The following is a 19,068-nucleotide window of genomic DNA, read 5'->3' as shown; positions in this document are numbered from 1 at the left end:
GATCTCCCCCAAAATTCTTTCAACAGTAACCTTCTGAGATCCCAGTCCTACACTATCCATAGTGGCCTGATTCTAGGCTTTCAAAGGCACTTACTTATACTTTCAGATACTACCAAACAGTCTCAATTAATTTAACAATTAATGCCTTATAGAAGAGAACAGAATGAAATACTCCTATATGACTTCTCAGGAGGCCTAGTTATATCCTTTTATTCTGTCTGGAGACATCTCAGTGGCTTTTATGTTTGAGGTAACCAAATGCATAGCAGTTCTACTAGATGGAATATTCCATCAATTAAGAAATTATAATTGCAATCATTATAGGACATACCTCTTAGAAGGAGGGGCCAAAATGACATTTATTTTCCTCCAGAATAAAATAGTGTTTTACTTTGATTGACTTAACAGAAATCTTGTTTCTTAACCTAGTATGTCCCAAATTGTTCTTGGTGCTGGAGACCCAGGAGTGAATAAAACAAATACTTCCTGCCCTCACTGAGTGTACATGACAATGCACGTGGGGTTTGTTGCTGTTGTTTCAGTTTTAAGTCCCTCAAATGCTTTTGTAAAAAAAAAAAAAAAAAGAGAGAGAGAGAGGAGGAGAATAATCAAGTAAATAAATTCGAAATAATAGAGAAAAAAAAAAGAATGACGGAGTGCCAAGGGATGAAAAATAAGGTACAGGTAGAAGAGAAATACCATTGCATAAGTATGCCCTGAAAAGAATAAAGGAATATGAAAGGAACAAGGAGAATAAAAGTAGAAGGATGAGGTCATTCAAGTGAGGGGAAGAAATAGAAGTGAAAGAAAAGGAATTCTGGGAGAAATAAAGGGGGAAGGTAAGACAGAATGACAGGGAGAGAAAAGAGAGAAGACCATCAAAATTATGTAAAGTTAACTGTTAGAGCAGAAAGCCAGCTCCTTAAGGGCAAATATTGTCTCATTCATATTTGTAACTATCTTCTCTCCTCCCAAAGCTAGCACTTAGAAGGCTTCCACAAAATTTTTGAACACATGAACAAATGAATGGGTAAGTCATTGAAAAAGCATGTGCAAGAGAATCAGAAAGAATTACCTGAGATATGGAAGAGCTGCATAGAGTGGGAGATTTTGAGACAGAGAAAAGTTAGATGAACTGGCAATGCATTTATTAGTAAGACACAAATAGGATGTGTAGCTCTTCCAAACTGAAGTCTGTTGACATAATGTTGACTACTTGACTGTTTTCTTTCTTTTACTGCACCATCAGCAATGCCCATTCTACTGATGCCGAGACAATTGTGAAGGAAATTCACACACAAGCACGCATGCTCATGCACACACTGCCTGCAATGCATTTAAGTAATGTCATTAGTTGCTCTAGAAGTTTACTTTTCTGCTTTGTTAGCCACTTTCCTACATCTTTGCGTAGAAATGTATTAGAAGATCCTAGAGATCGTCGATTTTAGTAAAAACCATAATCCAAGAACTGGATATTATGTGAAGGTGTAAACCTCTAAAGATAACTTTCAAGAGAAAGCTTCTTAATAGTAGACTCACATTTAATAATCAGAAACTGGCATTTCTGATGACAATTGTGTTTCCAAAAGGCAAACTCCGTTGGCACTGCCATTTATATTACTCAAGAACACTGATTTTTGAAGATATTAGGGTGCTGCCTGCTAAGAGGTAATATTTTATACTGTTACATTTCTTTTCAGAACCAAACCTGTCTCTTATCATGAACGAGCTCTCTTTTCAGATTGCAACTCAAGATGCAAATGTTCAGAGACAAAATGGGAACCTGTGTGTGGTGAAAATGGAATCACATACGCATCGGCATGTCTTGCTGGTTGTCAAACCTCCACCAGCAGTGGAAAAACTCTTGTAAGGAATCCCTAATGTGTGTGCCCATGGTGTCTTCTCTACCACGTAACTAACTGCACCGCTCTCTGGGAGCTCAGGGACCAACCCAGAAGCAGACCACACTGGTAGCAGCTCTGGCTCTTACTCTACCCTTGTTCTTTTATATGGAGATAGGAAACATCTCCGTCGCTAGTGGACTAGAATTGTTGAAACAATTAGGCTAAGAATTAGAATCATGAAACATGCTGGAAGAGACTTGCAATGATGTAGTGAAGTTCTCTCATTTTGCTTGTGAGGAATATTAGCCTCAAATGAGACAGTCTCAGTCATAAGATCATATGATAAGATCTGCATTGGGATCCATTTCTTCTGACCCCAAGGCCAGTGGTACTGGGAGGTTTTAGGGACAGGACAAATAGAGGCCAGTGTTAGAAAGTCTAGCCCAAGAGGTTTAGACCCAGGGATCGTGAGCTCGATTTTGAGGAGATTGATAGTTCCAGATACTCTGCCTGAGAAATCAAGCTTGTGTGTGCAGTAATGAAAAGAGTAGGTGGCTGGAATGAAGGAGTTCTATAGGGTGGATGACAGAGATGAGGTTGGAAATAAAGGTAAGAAATCAGTTGTGAAGATATTATGTACTTAAATCATTAGACTCATTTCTCCAGTCACACCTTTACATTTCTGCACCAAACATAGACTCTTGTACTCTGTTTTCATGGCTAGTGGTCAGACTGCTGTCTACTTGTGCTGATGAAATCTATCTGTATTTGACAGTCCTAGAGGGCTGAAAATTAACCCACACATCTATTTACATATGCTTATCAACTAGATAAGAATGCTTAGGCAAAGACTTCTGTAGATGTAGAGTAACAAGTTGATTTTCTCTCTGTTTATTGTTACTTTGACATTTTATTCAGAGTAGAAAGAACTGGCTTCCAGCAACAGTGAACAGGACTACCCACCCAACTGAAACTGAGTTTTTGACCTCCATTCCCCTTTCCCTCCCCTCTCCCTCCCTCTTTTTTCTTTTTTTTCCTTTTCTTTCTTTTCTCTTCTTCCTTCCTTCCTTTTTCTTCTTTCTTTCTTTCTCTTTCTTTCTTTCTTTCTTTCTTTCTTTTTCTTTTTCTTTCTCTCTTTTCTCTTTCTCTCTTTCTTTCCCCCTTCCCTTCCCTCCCCTCCCTTTCCCTCCCCTCCCCTCCTGTCCCCTCCCCTCTCCTTCCCTCCCTTTCCCATCCCTTTCCCCTCCCTTTTCCCCTGCTCCTCCTCCTCCTTCCTTTTCTTTCAGCCTCTACTCTTTTGTCTAAACTGCTTGAAAGTTTTCCTTACCTGGAACTTCACTTACCGAAGGCATTCATGCCAGGAACTAAAAGAGGTGCTTTAAAAAAAGGGGGGATTTAAATATCATGGTCTTCAAGTGACTGGTTATTACTTTATTTATTTTCCTCATGTGAGAAATGAGGCACTGATGTGCCTAAACTCATGTATCTAATAAGAGGCAAGGTCAAGGTTCAAAAGCTTTTTATCTGACATTCATTAAAAAAAAAAAAGATCAACATTGCTCCTTGGAAAGGAAATGCCAGCTTCACTTCACTGTTTAACTAAAAATTCACAAACTCTTTTGTGATATTTACAAAAATAAACTAATGAGGGATTATAAAATTTGCCTCTCTGTCCAAGATTTAGTTGAGGTTTATTATTCAGGTTTTTTTTCCTAGTTACCATTAAAAAGTCATATCCTCAAATTATGCCCATTTATTTAACAAATTATTATTGAGTGCCTAAAAAGAGGACCCACTTTAGGCTCTACATGTACAATGATGAGAAAGCAGACAGTTTCTGCCAGAGGTTTCATTCTAGTGGGGATATATAGTTTAAAAACAAATGATTATATAATACTCTAATGGGTAATGATAAGCACTGTAAGGAAAAGGTAAGTTAGAATAAAGGATGGAGAGATGGGGTTATTTTTTTGAATGGATCATCATGGAAGCCCTCTTTAACGAACTGAGCAGAGACCTGAGGTGTGTGCACCAGCCTTACAGCTATCTAGAAGAGCTACCCAGCAGAGAAAACAGCTAGGCTATAAGGCATGGGTAAACTTACCATGTTTGAGGGTTGGCAAGGGCACAGTGGAAACCCACGTGTGCCACTGAAGCAGAGGGAGAGGGGGAAGATGATTGAGCCGTGAGATCAGAGGGGGATCCAGGAGTTCCATCATAGTGTGTAAGCCTCTATAAGGATTTTGGATTTTGTATAAGCATAATAAGAAGCTATTGGAAGGCTGAGAATAGTGAATGCCATTTTTAAAGGCTCACTTTGGTTACTGTGTGGGTAACAAATGATAGCTGGATAAGAGTGGAAATAAGTTGAGCATAAAGAGATGACAGCAATAACCAAGGCAAGAAATAATGGTGGCTTAAGCTTGGAAATGGCAGAGAAGGAGATAAGGTATGTTTGGATTTACTAGGATTTACTGGGAGATTGTTTGGTAGGGTCGGTAGTTTGACCATCTGCTGTTTGGATAAAAAAAAATGTTATCCGTATAGATTTCACTTTGCTCACTATACCTTAACACAGAGAAATAAAAGAATATTTACCTTATTGTTTATATGATGCACGTATACTATATTGTAAAGTCTATTTAAACAAATACGTATTTTCAGTTGTATTTAGATGTTACCTCAATAATTGGAATTTTTTCTATTGTGTTACAGATATTTTATAACTGTACCTGTGTGGGGATTGCAGCCTCAAAGTCAGGAAATTCCTCAGGCATGGTGGGCAGGTGTCAGAAAGATAATGGATGTCCCAAAATGTTTCTGTATTTCCTTGTCATTTCAGTCATCACATCCTATACTTTATCTCTAGGCGGCATACCTGGATACATACTGCTTCTGAGGTGAGCACTGATCCTCCCTGCCCCAGTTTTAATGCAAGACATATTATAATCATTTAAAACATTGATTTCAAATTCTGTTCTAGAGAATTGTGATTCCTTATAGCTCTCTCAGGGAACTTGACCCATGTCCTTGTTCTAGTTTTATACTCTTCCCATTCTTGGGTTTTTATGCAAAAATATGGTTGAATAGAAGTTTTTCTAGTTAAAATCTTTTTGTAAATCATTGGTCTAGGGAGCCTGTATCACACTATAGCCCCTCAAAAAATACAATATGCTATTTCTAATTATGGTGATAATACTATCCAGTGAAAACTAAATGTGTTTTTTATTATTTTTTTAAGATTTTAATTTTAAGTAGCTCTGGGGCGCCTGTCATTAAGTGTCTGCCTTTGGCTCAGGTCATGATCCCAGGTCCTGGGATCGAGCCCCACGTTGGGCTCCCTGCTCCGCAGGAAGCCTGCTTCTCCCTCTCCTGCTCCCCCTGCTTGTGTTCCCTCTCTCGCTGTGTCTCTCTCTGTCAAATAAATAAATAAAAATCTTAAAAAAAAAATTTTTTTTTTAAGTAGTCTCTACACCCAACGTGGGGCTCAAACTTACAACCCCAAGATCAAGAGTCACATGCTCTACCAACTGAGCCAGCCAGGTGCCCCTAGGCTAATTGTGTTTTAGATTAAGCATGGTTTCACTGAATTATGAGTGATGAAATTTTAAGATAGCTTAAAGACTCATCTAATATCACAATGCTTCACATTTATTATTTTATTATGTAGGTTATTTTTCTTGTTCTGACTAGAATTATCTATATGTATGGGTGTGTGTGGGGGGGTTGTTCATAACTTTTGAATCAATTGAGTTCTCTAATCCATGAATATATGTTAATGATTCCAAGTGTTTTTGCTTATAAAACTCTAAAAGAATTTTTAAAACTGTGTACCCCTTTGGCATATTGTTAAGTGGACATCTAAAAATTTATCTTAAGTTTTATAGTAAGTAAGCATTGATTTCCGGTATATTATAAATATTTACATTTAAAAATATAATAATTTTAAATGTAGATCACTCTTAAATGTAATCAGTGAGGATTTAGGAAACAGATTAGATAACCAATATCACCTAATTTAAAATTACACAAAAAATCTTTTACAGTAAGTATGTTACATATTTTTTTCTTCTTGTGCTTATATCTTTTTTTTTTTTTTTTTTTTTTTTTTTTTTTTTTTAAAGATTTTATTTATTTATTTGAGACAGAGAGAATGAGATACAGAGAGCATGAGAGGGAGGAGGGTCAGAGGGAGAAGCAGACTCCCTGCCGAGCAGGGAGCCCGATGCGGGACTCGATCCAGGGACTCCAGGATCATGACCTGAGCCGAAGGCAGTCGCTTAACCAACTGAGCCACCCAGGCGCCCTCTTCTTGTGCTTATATCTTAATTCAACTTCCCTGTAGGCTTCTCTTCTACTGTAATATAATTTATGTTTGAACATTTTTTATTGACTCTCCTATCATAGATCTCTATAAAAAAGCACATAAATTCAAATTTTAAAATAGTAGTTTTGTAACTAGTATTGTCAGTGATAAAATTTTCTTCCTAATGGTATTAACCATGCAAATATTACTATTATACAATTGATAAAATAATCTAAAAATATTACAAATTTTAGTAAAATTATTAAACCTAAAAAGTCAAATTTTATTGGAAACTAATCTTTTATGAGATGATTAGGTGATTTTTAAATTAATTCATATATTGAAGGATGAATATCACATTATTCTAAAATGAAGCTAATCAAAAGTATTCTATACATCTATGGTTTCCCATAGTATATTATGGAAAATGATTAGGAAAAATAAACAGAAAATAGGACCTAACATCCACAAAAGGGCTTAAGGAAAACATGAGATATTATGTTTTCAAATGGGAGTATGATATGGAGAGCATTGCACCAGAGTTCTCAAACCAGGATTGTTCTTCATGGGTGTCTATTTCTTCCATATCTTATACTGGGTCAAGTAGTCGCCTGGGCCAAGTGCTTATTCAGGGTCCTAGATGAAGAATTATCTTCACCACCAGCCCTTCAAATGAACCATGCTGTGTTTTGATGTCAGAAGGAGATGTCCTTAGATTGAAGGAGAAAAGTTGTGATTTTTGCCTCTTTTAAAGTAGAGATTAAATGATATTATACACATGAAGAAATTAGTACCCTGGTTAACACTCAATAGTTATTATAATATGATCATGATTATTACCATTAAAATCGACAGGCCACTTAGTTAAAGCTATACAGTCATATTAAGGATGCCCTTGTTATTTTAGGTATTCTTGCACTTGGCTGCTAGATTTAGGTCCCCACTATTTAGCAGAAACACTTAGCATGCCACAGCAATTATAATTGTATCAACTCGGATCAACATGGTCCTATGCTTTTAGACTAAGAGCTACAAAAATTAGTTATAGTTTATTGATCCCTTATTGTTGCCTCAGATTTCTTAGAATTTTTTTTCTGTGAATCTTTGTTGTTTTGGCAATTAAACTTACAATTTTACTTTATCCGATACCATCTGAATATATCCTGTAGAGGTGATTTACATTTTGGAAATATTAACTATAAACTCTTTGATGCATTGCATCTAATAGCACATGGATTTACATAATTTGCCTGCCCTATGCTAGGACACTATGGGTTTTCCATAAACGCTATTTGAATTCTAACATTTCATATGTGATAAGCAGATTATCACTAACATTACTATTTGCTTTAATGGACTATATTCTCTTTATAGTGCTTTTGTTGTTTTTAGGTGCATTAAGCCACAATTTAAGTCTTTTGCCCTGGGTATCTACACCTTAGCAATAAGAGTTCTTGGTAAGTATAATCTATGTTTTAATTATGGTAGCCATGACAAATGTGTTTTGAATACTTTTCTAAGTATTTTTACAGAATTATCACGCATAACTAAATAATATAGGTGGTTAGGTCCCTATTTATTTTCTTCCTCCCTTCATTTCTTTATTCCCTCCCTCCCACTCTCAACTTCTCCCTTCCTTTGTTCTAGAAATTGAGAGCCAATGCTGGGCCTGTGATATTATGAAGTGATTTTGTGAGAATAGTGACATTTTTGTCTGACAGTCTTGTCTCTTCCAGCCCTGGTCTATTGTCAAAAAGTTTATTCTTGTTATGAAAGAGCCCTCTGAGAGGAAAGCAAGAAATGAAATCAGTAAGAAAGGCTGAAGCCTTAATATAATTTCTTCAGTTGTTAAAATGGAAGGAATTCTTTTGAGCTACTCTCAATGCTGGGATATATCATTTGGTAGAAAGATCAGTTCATTCATACAATCAAAACAGTATGGCTATGAGTTGACAATTTTTTAAATGTAATTGGAATGTTTTTTTCTGACTAATAGATTTTTCAATATGCATTAGTTAGAACCCATAGAAAATAGAGTTAATGGGCAGATAAGTTTTCTGTTCCTACAAAGTTTATATTCTAAGGAATAAAACAAAGCAATCACAAATGTTCCTCTGTAGTTTAACAGAAAAGAACTGCCAGGGAGAAAAACGAACTCAGATCTTTAAAAAAAATCTGAAAATAAATAGATCTTGATATAAAATGGGTATATATGAAGATACAGTATAATCCTGATGAAACTGGGGAAGCAGCAAATATGGAAGTTTATCCCATTATGGCTGGCTCTAATTCTACAATGTGAAAACAGAGATTACTTAGAAAAATGTCAGATTATTGAGCCTGAAGTATATCTCTGGCTGGAATTGGTTCCTATATCTACCTCCTTTTGGAGATAAAGATATAACCTACACTAGAAAAAGATTTCAAGTAAAAGAAATGTTTCACTGGGGCCCCTGGCTGGTTCAGTCAGTAGAACACATGACTCTTGACCTCCAGGTTGTGAGTTCAAGCCCCATGTTGGGCATGGAGCCTATTTAAAAAATAAGAAAATAAAGTATTAAAAAATAAATGATTCATAAAATTGATTCCATAAAACTAAAAATATACTTGAAAATGGCAAAAATATCTTAAGCAAAGTCAAAAGGCAAATGATAAACTGGGAACAATTATTTTTTGCAATTTATGCAAAGACTATTTATAATACCCCTATTTTAAAGAGAGCCCGTTAAGTATTGAGAACAAAAAGACCAACACCCAAATGGAAAAATGTGTAACAGGTATGAACAGCCATCTCATGGAAAAAAATGTAAATGCCTCTTAATATATGAAAAGATGGTCAAACTCTCTCATAGTAAGGAGAGCACAAATTAAAATTATACTGAGAGAATTTTTTTTGCTTATCAGATTTGCAAATTACCAAATGTTGTTTGCAATGTATGGAAAAATAGATATGCTTACACATTGCTGTTGAGAAAATTTCTCAATGGTCTCAGCCCTCAATGGAGAGTTATGTGGCAGTAACTAACAAAACTAAGATTTATTTTTTGACCTAGCAATCTCACTTCTAAAAATTAATACCAAAAACTTGCTAGCAAAACTATGAAATAAGTAAAATTTTATGGATGTCTAATTACTGTGGCATTATGTATAATAGCAAGACTGTAAACAGTCTAGTTGTCCATCAATATGACATATTTGAATAAACTATAGTGAACCCACATAATGGATTCCTATGCAGCTGTAAGGATGCATGGGGAAAAATCTCCCTCTAATGTTCACAAGTTTATTAGTCAGCTCTGGCTGCCATAACAAAATACCACAGACTGAAGGACTTAAACATCAGAAATTTATTTTCTCACATTTCTGAAGGCTGGGAAGTCCAAGATCAAGGTACCAACAGCCCTGTTGTCTGGTGAGATCCCTGAGACCATTTTTCCTGGTTTGTAGACAGCTGCCCTCTCACTGTGTCCTCACAAGGATTTCCCCTGTGTACATATGGAGAGGGACGAAGTTTTGGTATCTTTTCCTCTTCTGATTAGGACACCAGTCCTAGCAAATTAAAGTCCTTTATGACTTCACTTAACCTTTATCTCCTTAATAACTCTATCTCCAAGTGCAGTTATATTAGGGCTAGGGCTTCAGCATATGAATTTTGGAGGGACACAATAGTCTATATTACCAAGGGATCTCCAGACTATACCCTTAAGTGAAGTGAAGTAAAATGTAGAATGATGTTCATGCTATGATGCATTTGGTGTAAGAAGTATGGAAAGGTAGAAATATTATACACGTATGCAGAGGTATTTGCTAACATTTTAAAAAAGAAACAATGGAAGTATAAACTAAAAAGATGATGATGGTGGTGGTGGTAGTTACGTATAAGGGAAGGAAGGAAAAAAGTAAGAGAAGACAGAATGGAAAGTAGAGTTTGTAAATGTAACTCTGATTTAATTTTTAATTTGAAATCATGCAAAGTTTTTTCAGGTCTTGATCTCAGGGTCCTGGGATTGAGCCCCGTGTCAGACTCTGCACTCAGTGGAGAGGGTGCTTAAGATTCTCTTCCCCTCTCTCTCTGCCATCCCTCCACTTCCCCCCCCCCCCACCCCACGCTCAGGAGCTCTCTCTCTCTCTCTCTTTTAAATAAATAAATAAATATTTTTTAAAAACTGAAATCATGCAGTTTTTATGTAATTAAAAAACAATATGGGGCACCTGGGTGGCTCAGTTGTTAAGTGTCTGCCTTCGGCTGGGGTCATGATCCCAGGAGCCCTGCTCAGCAGGAGTTCTGCTTCTCCCTCTCCCACTCTCCCTGCTTGTATTCCCTCTCTCTCTGTCAAATAAATAAATAAAATCTTAAAAAAAAAAACAATGAAAAGAAACTAAGACATTCTTGAAACAAACTGAAATTAGCTATATATCATGTAAGAGGCATAACCACAAAGAAAAACAGATTTAAAAGGGCAGAATCATTACCAAAGCCACATAACTTCACTGCATTGTGTAGTCTTATCTTTAATACTAACATTGGTATAGTTATGTTGAAACGATTACGTATTTTAAAATAAAGCAAATAAGAGATTATGTCAGTATCATTAGAAGTCAGTATTTTCAGCACAATAAAGAAGTGATAACAGCATAAAATAAGTAAAACCCATTCTTAAGTAATGGGAAGGTGACCAGGAAAAGTAAGGTAAACAAGGGTTAGAATTGTTATGGAGATTTAGGTGGGTGCCTTCTCCTTTGATAAAAGCCTTTTGGGATTAGGAATCCTTCTCTTGGTACAGAGAGGTAGACACCCTTACAAATGGAGACCTCTGTTATAAATCTTAGTTTCCCTTACAAAAAGGAAACTTAGGCTCTGTCTTCACAGCTTCTTCTGTGCCTTCTGTTTCTCAAAATAACGTTTATGCCAGAGAAATACAATGAGGAAGCATATTCTGGTCTTCTACAGGTACCTGTTTTCCCCAAAGCAGTTTGTTTTTAGTTTGAAAGTAGGTGGTTCCAGAGACTCATTCATTATAGGATAATCAAAAAGATGGGTATATATTTTTAGCAGCAATTGTTTGTTTTTCTCACAGCAGGAATCCCAGCTCCTGTGTATTTTGGAATTTTGATTGACACTTCATGCCTCAAATGGGGATTTAAAAGGTGTGGACGTAGAGGCTCCTGCAGATTATATGATTCAAATGCTTTCAGGTACTGTATCAAACTGGTTCCTGCATCTCCCTGCTACAACGTTACAGGTTTGCACAATGAAGTGGGCAGTAATCATTCCTCATGGAGTTTCACTGCAAAAGGATCATCTAACCAAGAAATGAGTTCTATTTTATAGAATAATTTTATTATTATGTATTTGGCTAGATCTTTCAGTTTTTCCCCATTCCTAATCTTAACTCCCATTTTAAATGAGTAATCATTTTTTAAATAAAATTCACAAAAGATTCCAGAATACAGTAGAATTTTGCAAGTTTATGCACACAAGTGGGTAATTCTCTGAAGCTCCGAAGCATTTAAATTTAGGTCACATTTTGGGTTTAATTCTATTCTTTTTCAAACTGAGCCAAACTGTCCGATTTACGTCAGATATAATCCCCCTGGGCAAGGATTGGATTTGGCTCTAAATCTGTCCAGCTTTTATTGCCAAACTGATGTTCAATTATTCCAGTACTTGAGATGCATAAAAGTAAAAGGCTTTTTCTGTGTGTATGAGTGTGTATGGGGCTGAGGGGCATGGCTTTTTCACTATGGCATCATTCAGTTCATTTCATCAAACATTTAGTCCCCTTATGGCTTAAAGCAATGCCTCAATGGCTTAAAAGCAGGAAGGATTTTTTTTTTTCCTACAATCTGAGCATTTTCTGGAGAAATAAGCTTGGTACTGAACTGTGTAAGTTGGAAGTTGGATGTGAATTGAGCCAACCATCTCAAATAAGTTTGTTTGATTTAATAAACTTTGATGTTATGTGAGAAATTTATTTTGGTCTTTGAAAGGGACTTGACCTATGAGTAGAATTTATGCTTTGCTCAATTTGCTAAGGCGGCATTTACTTTAATGTAAAGACAATGTATTTCAATCAGAGACTGAGTATGTATACAAGGTGACCAGAATAAATCATTCATCCTGTCCTTCCATACCTTCCTGTTTTATGATAGAATTAAGAACTAAAGGCTTCTCATTAAGAAAGTGGTTAATTCTTTGGTTAATTCTTAAGTCATTCTGCTCTACTAAGAGCTCCGAGTCTCCCTTAACATTGCTTCTTGCAGTTTTTTTGTAGACATGCATTTGGGCAAGTTTCAAGGGTAGGGTAACCACATAATTTATCATTCAACATGGACACTTTTGAGAGTGAAAAGGGGCACTATTAAAAAGTACACTGGGACAACACCAGCATAAGCTAGGACTGTTCTGGGCAAATAGGCATATGGTCATCTGGTCTAAGGGAATAATTTACAGAGAGGATGGAACTGATTATGTAATTAGTAGTAACTAAAAATTAGGGCACCACTAAGAGGTCGCTTTATATTAGCATACTGCCTTCAATAGTCTGCCAGATGTTCATAGAAGGTGTTTTATAGCCACTGAATTTGCATTCTTAAGAAAAAACATCCTAGTGATGGTTTCATTGACAGATTGATTTTCTTGGTATTGCTATTTATGGAATGATACTATTACCTTCCTTTCCCATTTTAGAGTTGGATAGTTGCACTAATTATGACTGAGTTTCTCTCTTCTTTTAGACACATATATCTGGGACTAACTGTGATGCTGGGCACAGTGTCCATTTTCCTAAGTATTGCAGTACTTTTCACTTTAAAGAAAAATTGTGTTTCAAAACATAGAAGCTTCAGAACCAAGACAGAAGGAACAATGGTGTCTACAAGAATCAGGAAGGAAAATTGTACTACAAGTGATCATTTGCTACAACCCAACTACTGGCCAGGCAAGGAAACACAGCTTTAGAAAAATGATGACTTGAAGCCATGTTTTCTAATTTCTGGAAATCGTGCAAACAAATAGATTTTAATCAAAGGGGTTTTAAATGTGTCTTTTTTTCTCCTTTCAAAAAAAATGTCTTTGTTTTTGACCCTAGGTATTAGATAATGTACCTAATAACAAATATAATTAAACATATTACAGAAAATGCGGATAATAAAGTTAATCCAAACCTTTTAAATCTTCCTTATATTATTTATACAAATTCCTTATATTATTTACTCATTCTGCCTGATTTTGCCTTGTGCCCATTGATATATTAGCTGTATTCCTAGAATAATTGTTCTAATAATCTAATGGCTATATATAAAGTAATTTCTAAACTAAAATACTTGTCAAGGGGAAGAGAGTCCTGTTGTATATATATATATATATATATGTATATATATATATATATATATAAATTATATCTTGTCCTCCTTCAAATATGACCTTAATGAAGATGTTGGGATAGAGCCAGAATATGTGGAGAAAGATTTAATTTTACACTCTTCCTTTCTTATGGACTACAGTAATTGATACAGAAATGTATAGTGGCAAATGATCTTGGAGGATTCAAATTTTGGATTATTAGCTCTTCTACCATCCATTATATGTACATTGTGTGTGACACTTGAAGTGACCATGGTGGTAAAGTAATAAAATTATTATTAACATGTGTCATTGTCCTTCTATAAATTCAGTGGATTAAAAAATACTGTTTATACAATACTGCCCATATTTTAATGTATGTAAGCTGCTCTAGACATTGCACATGATGTGATCCTAAAATGCATTTGAAAGTTGAATTTCTGAAAGTCTACAGTAAGCTTAGGTGTTGTAACAGGAATGAGGAGGTAATGGGTTGAGTGATGGTGTGGTTCTTGGGTGCTCTGGTGTGGTTCTGGCACACATCACAGGGTCGAAGGGCTTCTGGGAAGGGGGCTGACGCTGCTACAGCCTGCCAGATAGCTCTTCGTTTCTGGGCATTTCCTCTCTGATGGCTTCCTGGAGCTCCTCTGAGGAGCTGTAATAAGTTCAGCAGTCCTCCATCGTTAGCTCTATTATCTACTATATTTTTCTTCCTCCAACAGCTGGGTAACAGGAGCTTGGGCCTCCTAAGAAAAGCCGACTTAAGGTAGAGACCACCCCAGTGGAGTCTTGAAATTGTACCACAATTCGTAGCAGCCTCTACAACAAACAGAGCACGCAATCAGGACACTCCCAACAAGAAGTTTGTTTGAGGAGTGTCTAGGAGCCTAAGTCCAACAAGAAGGTCCAGCTCAAAAATGCAATAGTCTTCATCGATGGAAGGCTCAAATAGTACAAACAAAATAGTTTACTGTCTTTTCATTTTTCCATTATATACCAATCCTGTAAATATGAATGGAAAAAACTGGAGATGGAAAGTTTGGGGATGGAGAGCAGAGGACATTTCCTTTAAATGTAGATTAATTTTGTCATTTTATTTGAGTTAGTGATGCAAGATTATCCCATATTGTACTATTTTTGAAAATGAAAATCAACGTGTTTTGTTTCCAGCAGGCCTACATCAGACCTGCGGCTGCTGTGTTAACTTGAGAGCAGGAATTCTTTTTGTCATCTCAATATCAGTCTTACCCACAACAAATACTTACCGAGTGCGTGAGTGACTATGCTTGTCAAGAATTTTCTTTGTAGAGGGGCGCCTGGGTGGCTCAGTTGGTTGGGCGACTGCCTTCGGCTCAGGTCATGATCCTGGAGTCCCGGGATCGAGTCCCGCATCGGGCTCCCTGCTCGGCGAGGAGCCTGCTTCTCTCTCTGACCCTCCCCCCTCTCATGTACTCTCTCTCATTCTCGCTCTCTCAAATAAATAAATAAAATCTTTAAAAAAAAAAGAATTTTCTTTGTAGAGATGAAATTAAAATTCAAGGTCCTCATCCTGTCTCCCACATCCTCTTTATTTTTCAAAGCTTTCTGTAGCAATATCCTGAAAAATAACTTTTTTGCAAGTAAATTTCTAAACAGAATCCTATCCAATTTACTCTTGAGTAACTTGAAAAATAAATAAAAATTGGCATGAAAGTTGATTGATCTTTTTTCATAAAAGTACTGGATGCCAGTGAAAAGGAAGCATTTTTTTTATGCATTGCCATTAATTTGACAGTGGAATTATATATTCTAAACTCAGTAATATGGCATATGAGGGTATCATTTAGTGGGGAATTGAATTTACTAAGAGGAACCCTGATATTTTGGATGAGTAAATTCATCTGACAGAAGTAAGCAGGCTTTTTATGCCTCAGAAAGCACATGAATAATTTTTTTTTTCTAACAAACCAAACTTCTTTCAAAGGTCAAAAAAATTCCCTCAGCCCCAGGGCCAGACATTTAGAGGTAAGACCTTAACCGACATGTGGGATCCCGCAATTGCCCCACATTCAATGGGCCACTTTCTTCTCTTGTTCCACAGCCATGGCCTCTAGAGTGACCAGCACCTCAAATGAGCATCTGATTCACTCTAAGTTTCAGACAGGTGAATCTCCAGCAATGTCATCTTACAAATGGAGTGACTGAAATTGGATTAAATGACTTAGCCAAGGTAGAGGTGGGCAAACTGATGTTGGTTTCTTCCATTACATCATGATGCCTCTGAAGCAGGTAATAAAAACAAGCACTCTAAAATTCTGAAAAACAACTAGAAGAACTTTTGTGACCATTAGCATTTAAGAAATCTCCACTTACATACTACAGATTTATACAGTCATACATAAAGGGTGATTGATAGAATACAGCGACTATAACATATCCTTGAGAACAATAATCATTTTTAATAATTTTATAACAACTAGTAAGTATGACAATATTAAGCACCCTCCATATGTGTGCTGAGTGCTTTAGACACATTATCTCAATTTCAAATATCAAAATAACTTTATGTGTTAGGTATAATTACTGATATTTTTAGAGGAAGAAACCGAAATTTAGAGAATTTTAGTGACTTATTCAAAGCTAACAAGTCTCAGTAATTGGTTGAGCCAAGATTTACATTGAGTTTTATCAGATTTGGACAGCCACGTTATGCCTGTATTAATCTATACCCTAAATTGTTATCTCCCACTAATTTTGCTAAAAATAATTTTGGATATCTACGTTGGAAAAGTTTTAACATACCAAAATATGCACATGGTTAAAGAAAATCAAATGATGCAGAATGATTTAAAATGAAAAGTAACAGTCCTGCACCCCAACTTCACTTCTGTTCCTCAAAGGCAATTACTTCTCGCAAGTTTGGGTTATTGGTTTTTCTGATGGTCACTTCCACATCTTTAAATAATAATATGCAAATACCACTTCTTGACTCATCAGCTTTGGACAGGGTCTATTGACTGTCTACTCTGATAGATTAGGAGTTATGCCTCTCATCCCCTGTAATTAGTACATAGTGGGGTCACTATTATTCTGAGTTCCTCAAATGTCACCTCAATACCTCCATTTCTCATTCAATAAACACAAACCATGTTTCCCCACCTTTTGCAAAATGAAGACCCTAGAGCTTCCTCCCTTCTCTTGATGTCTCCAAACTCTCTCATCTCCTTTCTGTTCCCTGTACCTTTACTTTTACATTGTTGAGAATGATAACATGTTTCATCAGCTCTGTGAACATTCCAACAGGAAAAGCCTGAATGATTATGATTAAGATCAATGCCATCTACTGGTGAAGCCACGAAATCTCACAATTAGGAAAAAAGAAAAAGGAATAAAAACATATATTAAGGACCTACTATGAATCAAGCATTAGAGGTACATTAACACATTTAAATATTAAGTATAATGTAAAAAAGTGTTTATGTTTGAATAATTTTGGAATATGCTGAGTTAATGATAACTCTCACACAAGTGCAGAATCTTTAATGTGATGATGTGCATTGCTGATCTCTTCAAGAGGATGTGTATCTTTATTTGGCAGGCTTATTTGGCATTAAATCCACTTTTTATTAACAAGTCTTGGACCTAGGTAATTTTCAATGCAGTGTATTAGGAAAACACAATTTTATCCTCCTGCTTTATAAATCTTTTGCTATCTTATATGTCAGCTTCTGGTATCAGGCTTATGCAGTTTTATAAAATTAACTAGAAAGCTATTTTGTTTTTAAAGTTCTGGAACAGATTTTATAGCATAGGATGTATCTGTTCCTTTTATACTTGACAGAATGTTTTTAGCCTTCTAAAGAAATAATACTTTGAAAAGTTTTGTTTGGTTATTGTAGCTTTTAAAAAAATATCTGCTTACTGATTCAACTTTGAAAATTTGTGTTTTTTTCTAGAAAAATCTTCCAGATTCTTTAAAGATTTTTTAATTTTGTAAAATTAGAGCAAGTAAGCTTAGATTATATTCTTTTCTCATTCCTAGTTTTATACTTGGGGTTTTTGTGTGTGTGTGAATTTTGCTTGACAGGGACTTTATTGAATTCTCAAAGAAATGGCTTTTGAATTCTGTTTCTCTGCTACCTAATTAATATTTATTTATTTTTAATTAATATCTATTTCTTACTTTCCTTCTGCTTTCTTTAGGCATGTTTAAAAAAATCTTTACCTAAATTCTTGATTTGTAAGTTTATAACAATATGCTCTAGCTTAGTAATGAAAACGTTAATATCTCTTAATGTAAAAATTTGTATATAATTAAAAGGTTTGCCATGCTGCCGTACCAATGATGTTTCCTCAATTGTTTACAAATACATTCTGGATTTTCTATTTGATTCAAAATTCCTATTTGCTCTGAAAAGAAAATGATTTAAAATTTCTCTGTTTGGATATTTTAATTTAAATTTGTCTTTTATTTTTCAGATTAATCACATTTATAATTAGGGAATGTAGCCTATTAAATTTATCCTTTTGGAAATTTATTGAGGACATAAACCAAAGAAATTGATTTATGAATATTAAGTTCAGGTTTTGAAAATAAAGTATGTTCATTGATTATAAAAGACAATATTAAATAGATATTTACCAAAGCAAACCAATTAATTATACCATTCACATCTTTTGATACTTATTTTCTTTCCTGTTTTTTAAAGCTTGAGACTAATTGTATATTAAAATCTTTCAATATAATTGAATGAGTTTTGTGAATTGCTTCCATTTTTTCCAAAAGTTTTCATTTATAGAACTTAATGTGTTTTATAGCTATTATGTCTTTATGATGTATAGACTTGATTTTTAAAAATTTGTTATAGTTAATAATTTTTTAATGTTATTATAATAATAATATTGCCACTTCTATCTTTATTGATTATGTTTACTTGATGTATTTTTGGCCCTGCCTTTATTTTTTTTTTTTTTTAATTTTTTGTTTTCTGTTTAAGGTTAGAAATTTATTAACAGTATAAAATTGGATTTTCTTTTTACTTTATCTAAAATTTTGTCTATTTGCAAATATATTTAGTTGTCACACTTGATGTTCAGTTTTCCTTCTTTTATATTACGTATTCCATTTTGTTTTATGGTTCCTTCCTTGTATTTTCTGTTATTCTTCCAAATGCTATCTGTGCTATATTTTTGCTTTTAATTCCTACTAACAATATGGAAGTTATAGCCACTTCTTTAACAATGTGAAAAATATTTTACAGTTGGTTATCCAAAAGTTATCCAAAAATTATAAAAATATGCATGAATACTATTTTTGTCTTCTTAAAAATGCAAAAAATCAAATAATAAATGCTTTCTATTGACTCTCCTTGTGTAAGGTTAAGCATTTAAAATGTTAAATTTAGGGGCGCCTGGGTGGCTCAGATGGTTAAGCATTTGCCTTTGGCTCAGATCATGATCTCAGGGTCCTGGGATCGAGCCCCACAGCAATCCCCACAGCAAGCCCCACATCAAGCTCCCAGCTCAGCGGGGAGTCTGCTTTTCTGTCTCCCCTGCTTGTGCTCTCTCTCTCTTTCTCATATAAACAAATCTTT

The 19,068-nt window shown here is 35.2% G+C and overlaps 1 protein-coding gene across 3 annotated transcripts in view; it reads left to right on the top strand.

The window, feature by feature from the left end:
• Positions 1–13,111, top strand: part of SLCO1C1 (solute carrier organic anion transporter family member 1C1) — a 55,287-nt gene extending 42,176 nt beyond the window's left edge. For 2 of the 3 annotated variants that reach the window (XM_021690650.1, XM_021690648.1), the window contains 5 exons: positions 1,701–1,866; positions 4,560–4,744; positions 7,543–7,607; positions 11,229–11,346; positions 12,889–13,111. In XM_021690650.1, coding sequence (XP_021546325.1) covers positions 1,701–1,866; positions 4,560–4,744; positions 7,543–7,607; positions 11,229–11,346; positions 12,889–13,111 — 757 coding nt within the window. Of the gene's footprint in view, positions 1–1,700; positions 1,867–4,559; positions 4,745–7,542; positions 7,608–11,228; positions 11,452–12,888 lie in introns of all 3 variants that reach the window. The other variant, XM_021690649.1, reaches the window with a different exon arrangement.
• Positions 13,112–19,068: the final 5,957 nt, after the last annotated feature.

This window comes from Neomonachus schauinslandi, chromosome 5, assembly GCF_002201575.2.
Source record: "Neomonachus schauinslandi chromosome 5, ASM220157v2, whole genome shotgun sequence".
NCBI classification, from domain to species: domain Eukaryota; kingdom Metazoa; phylum Chordata; class Mammalia; order Carnivora; family Phocidae; genus Neomonachus; species Neomonachus schauinslandi.
Note: the sequence above shows the minus strand (reverse complement) of the source record. Positions and strands in the feature narration are given on the sequence as shown.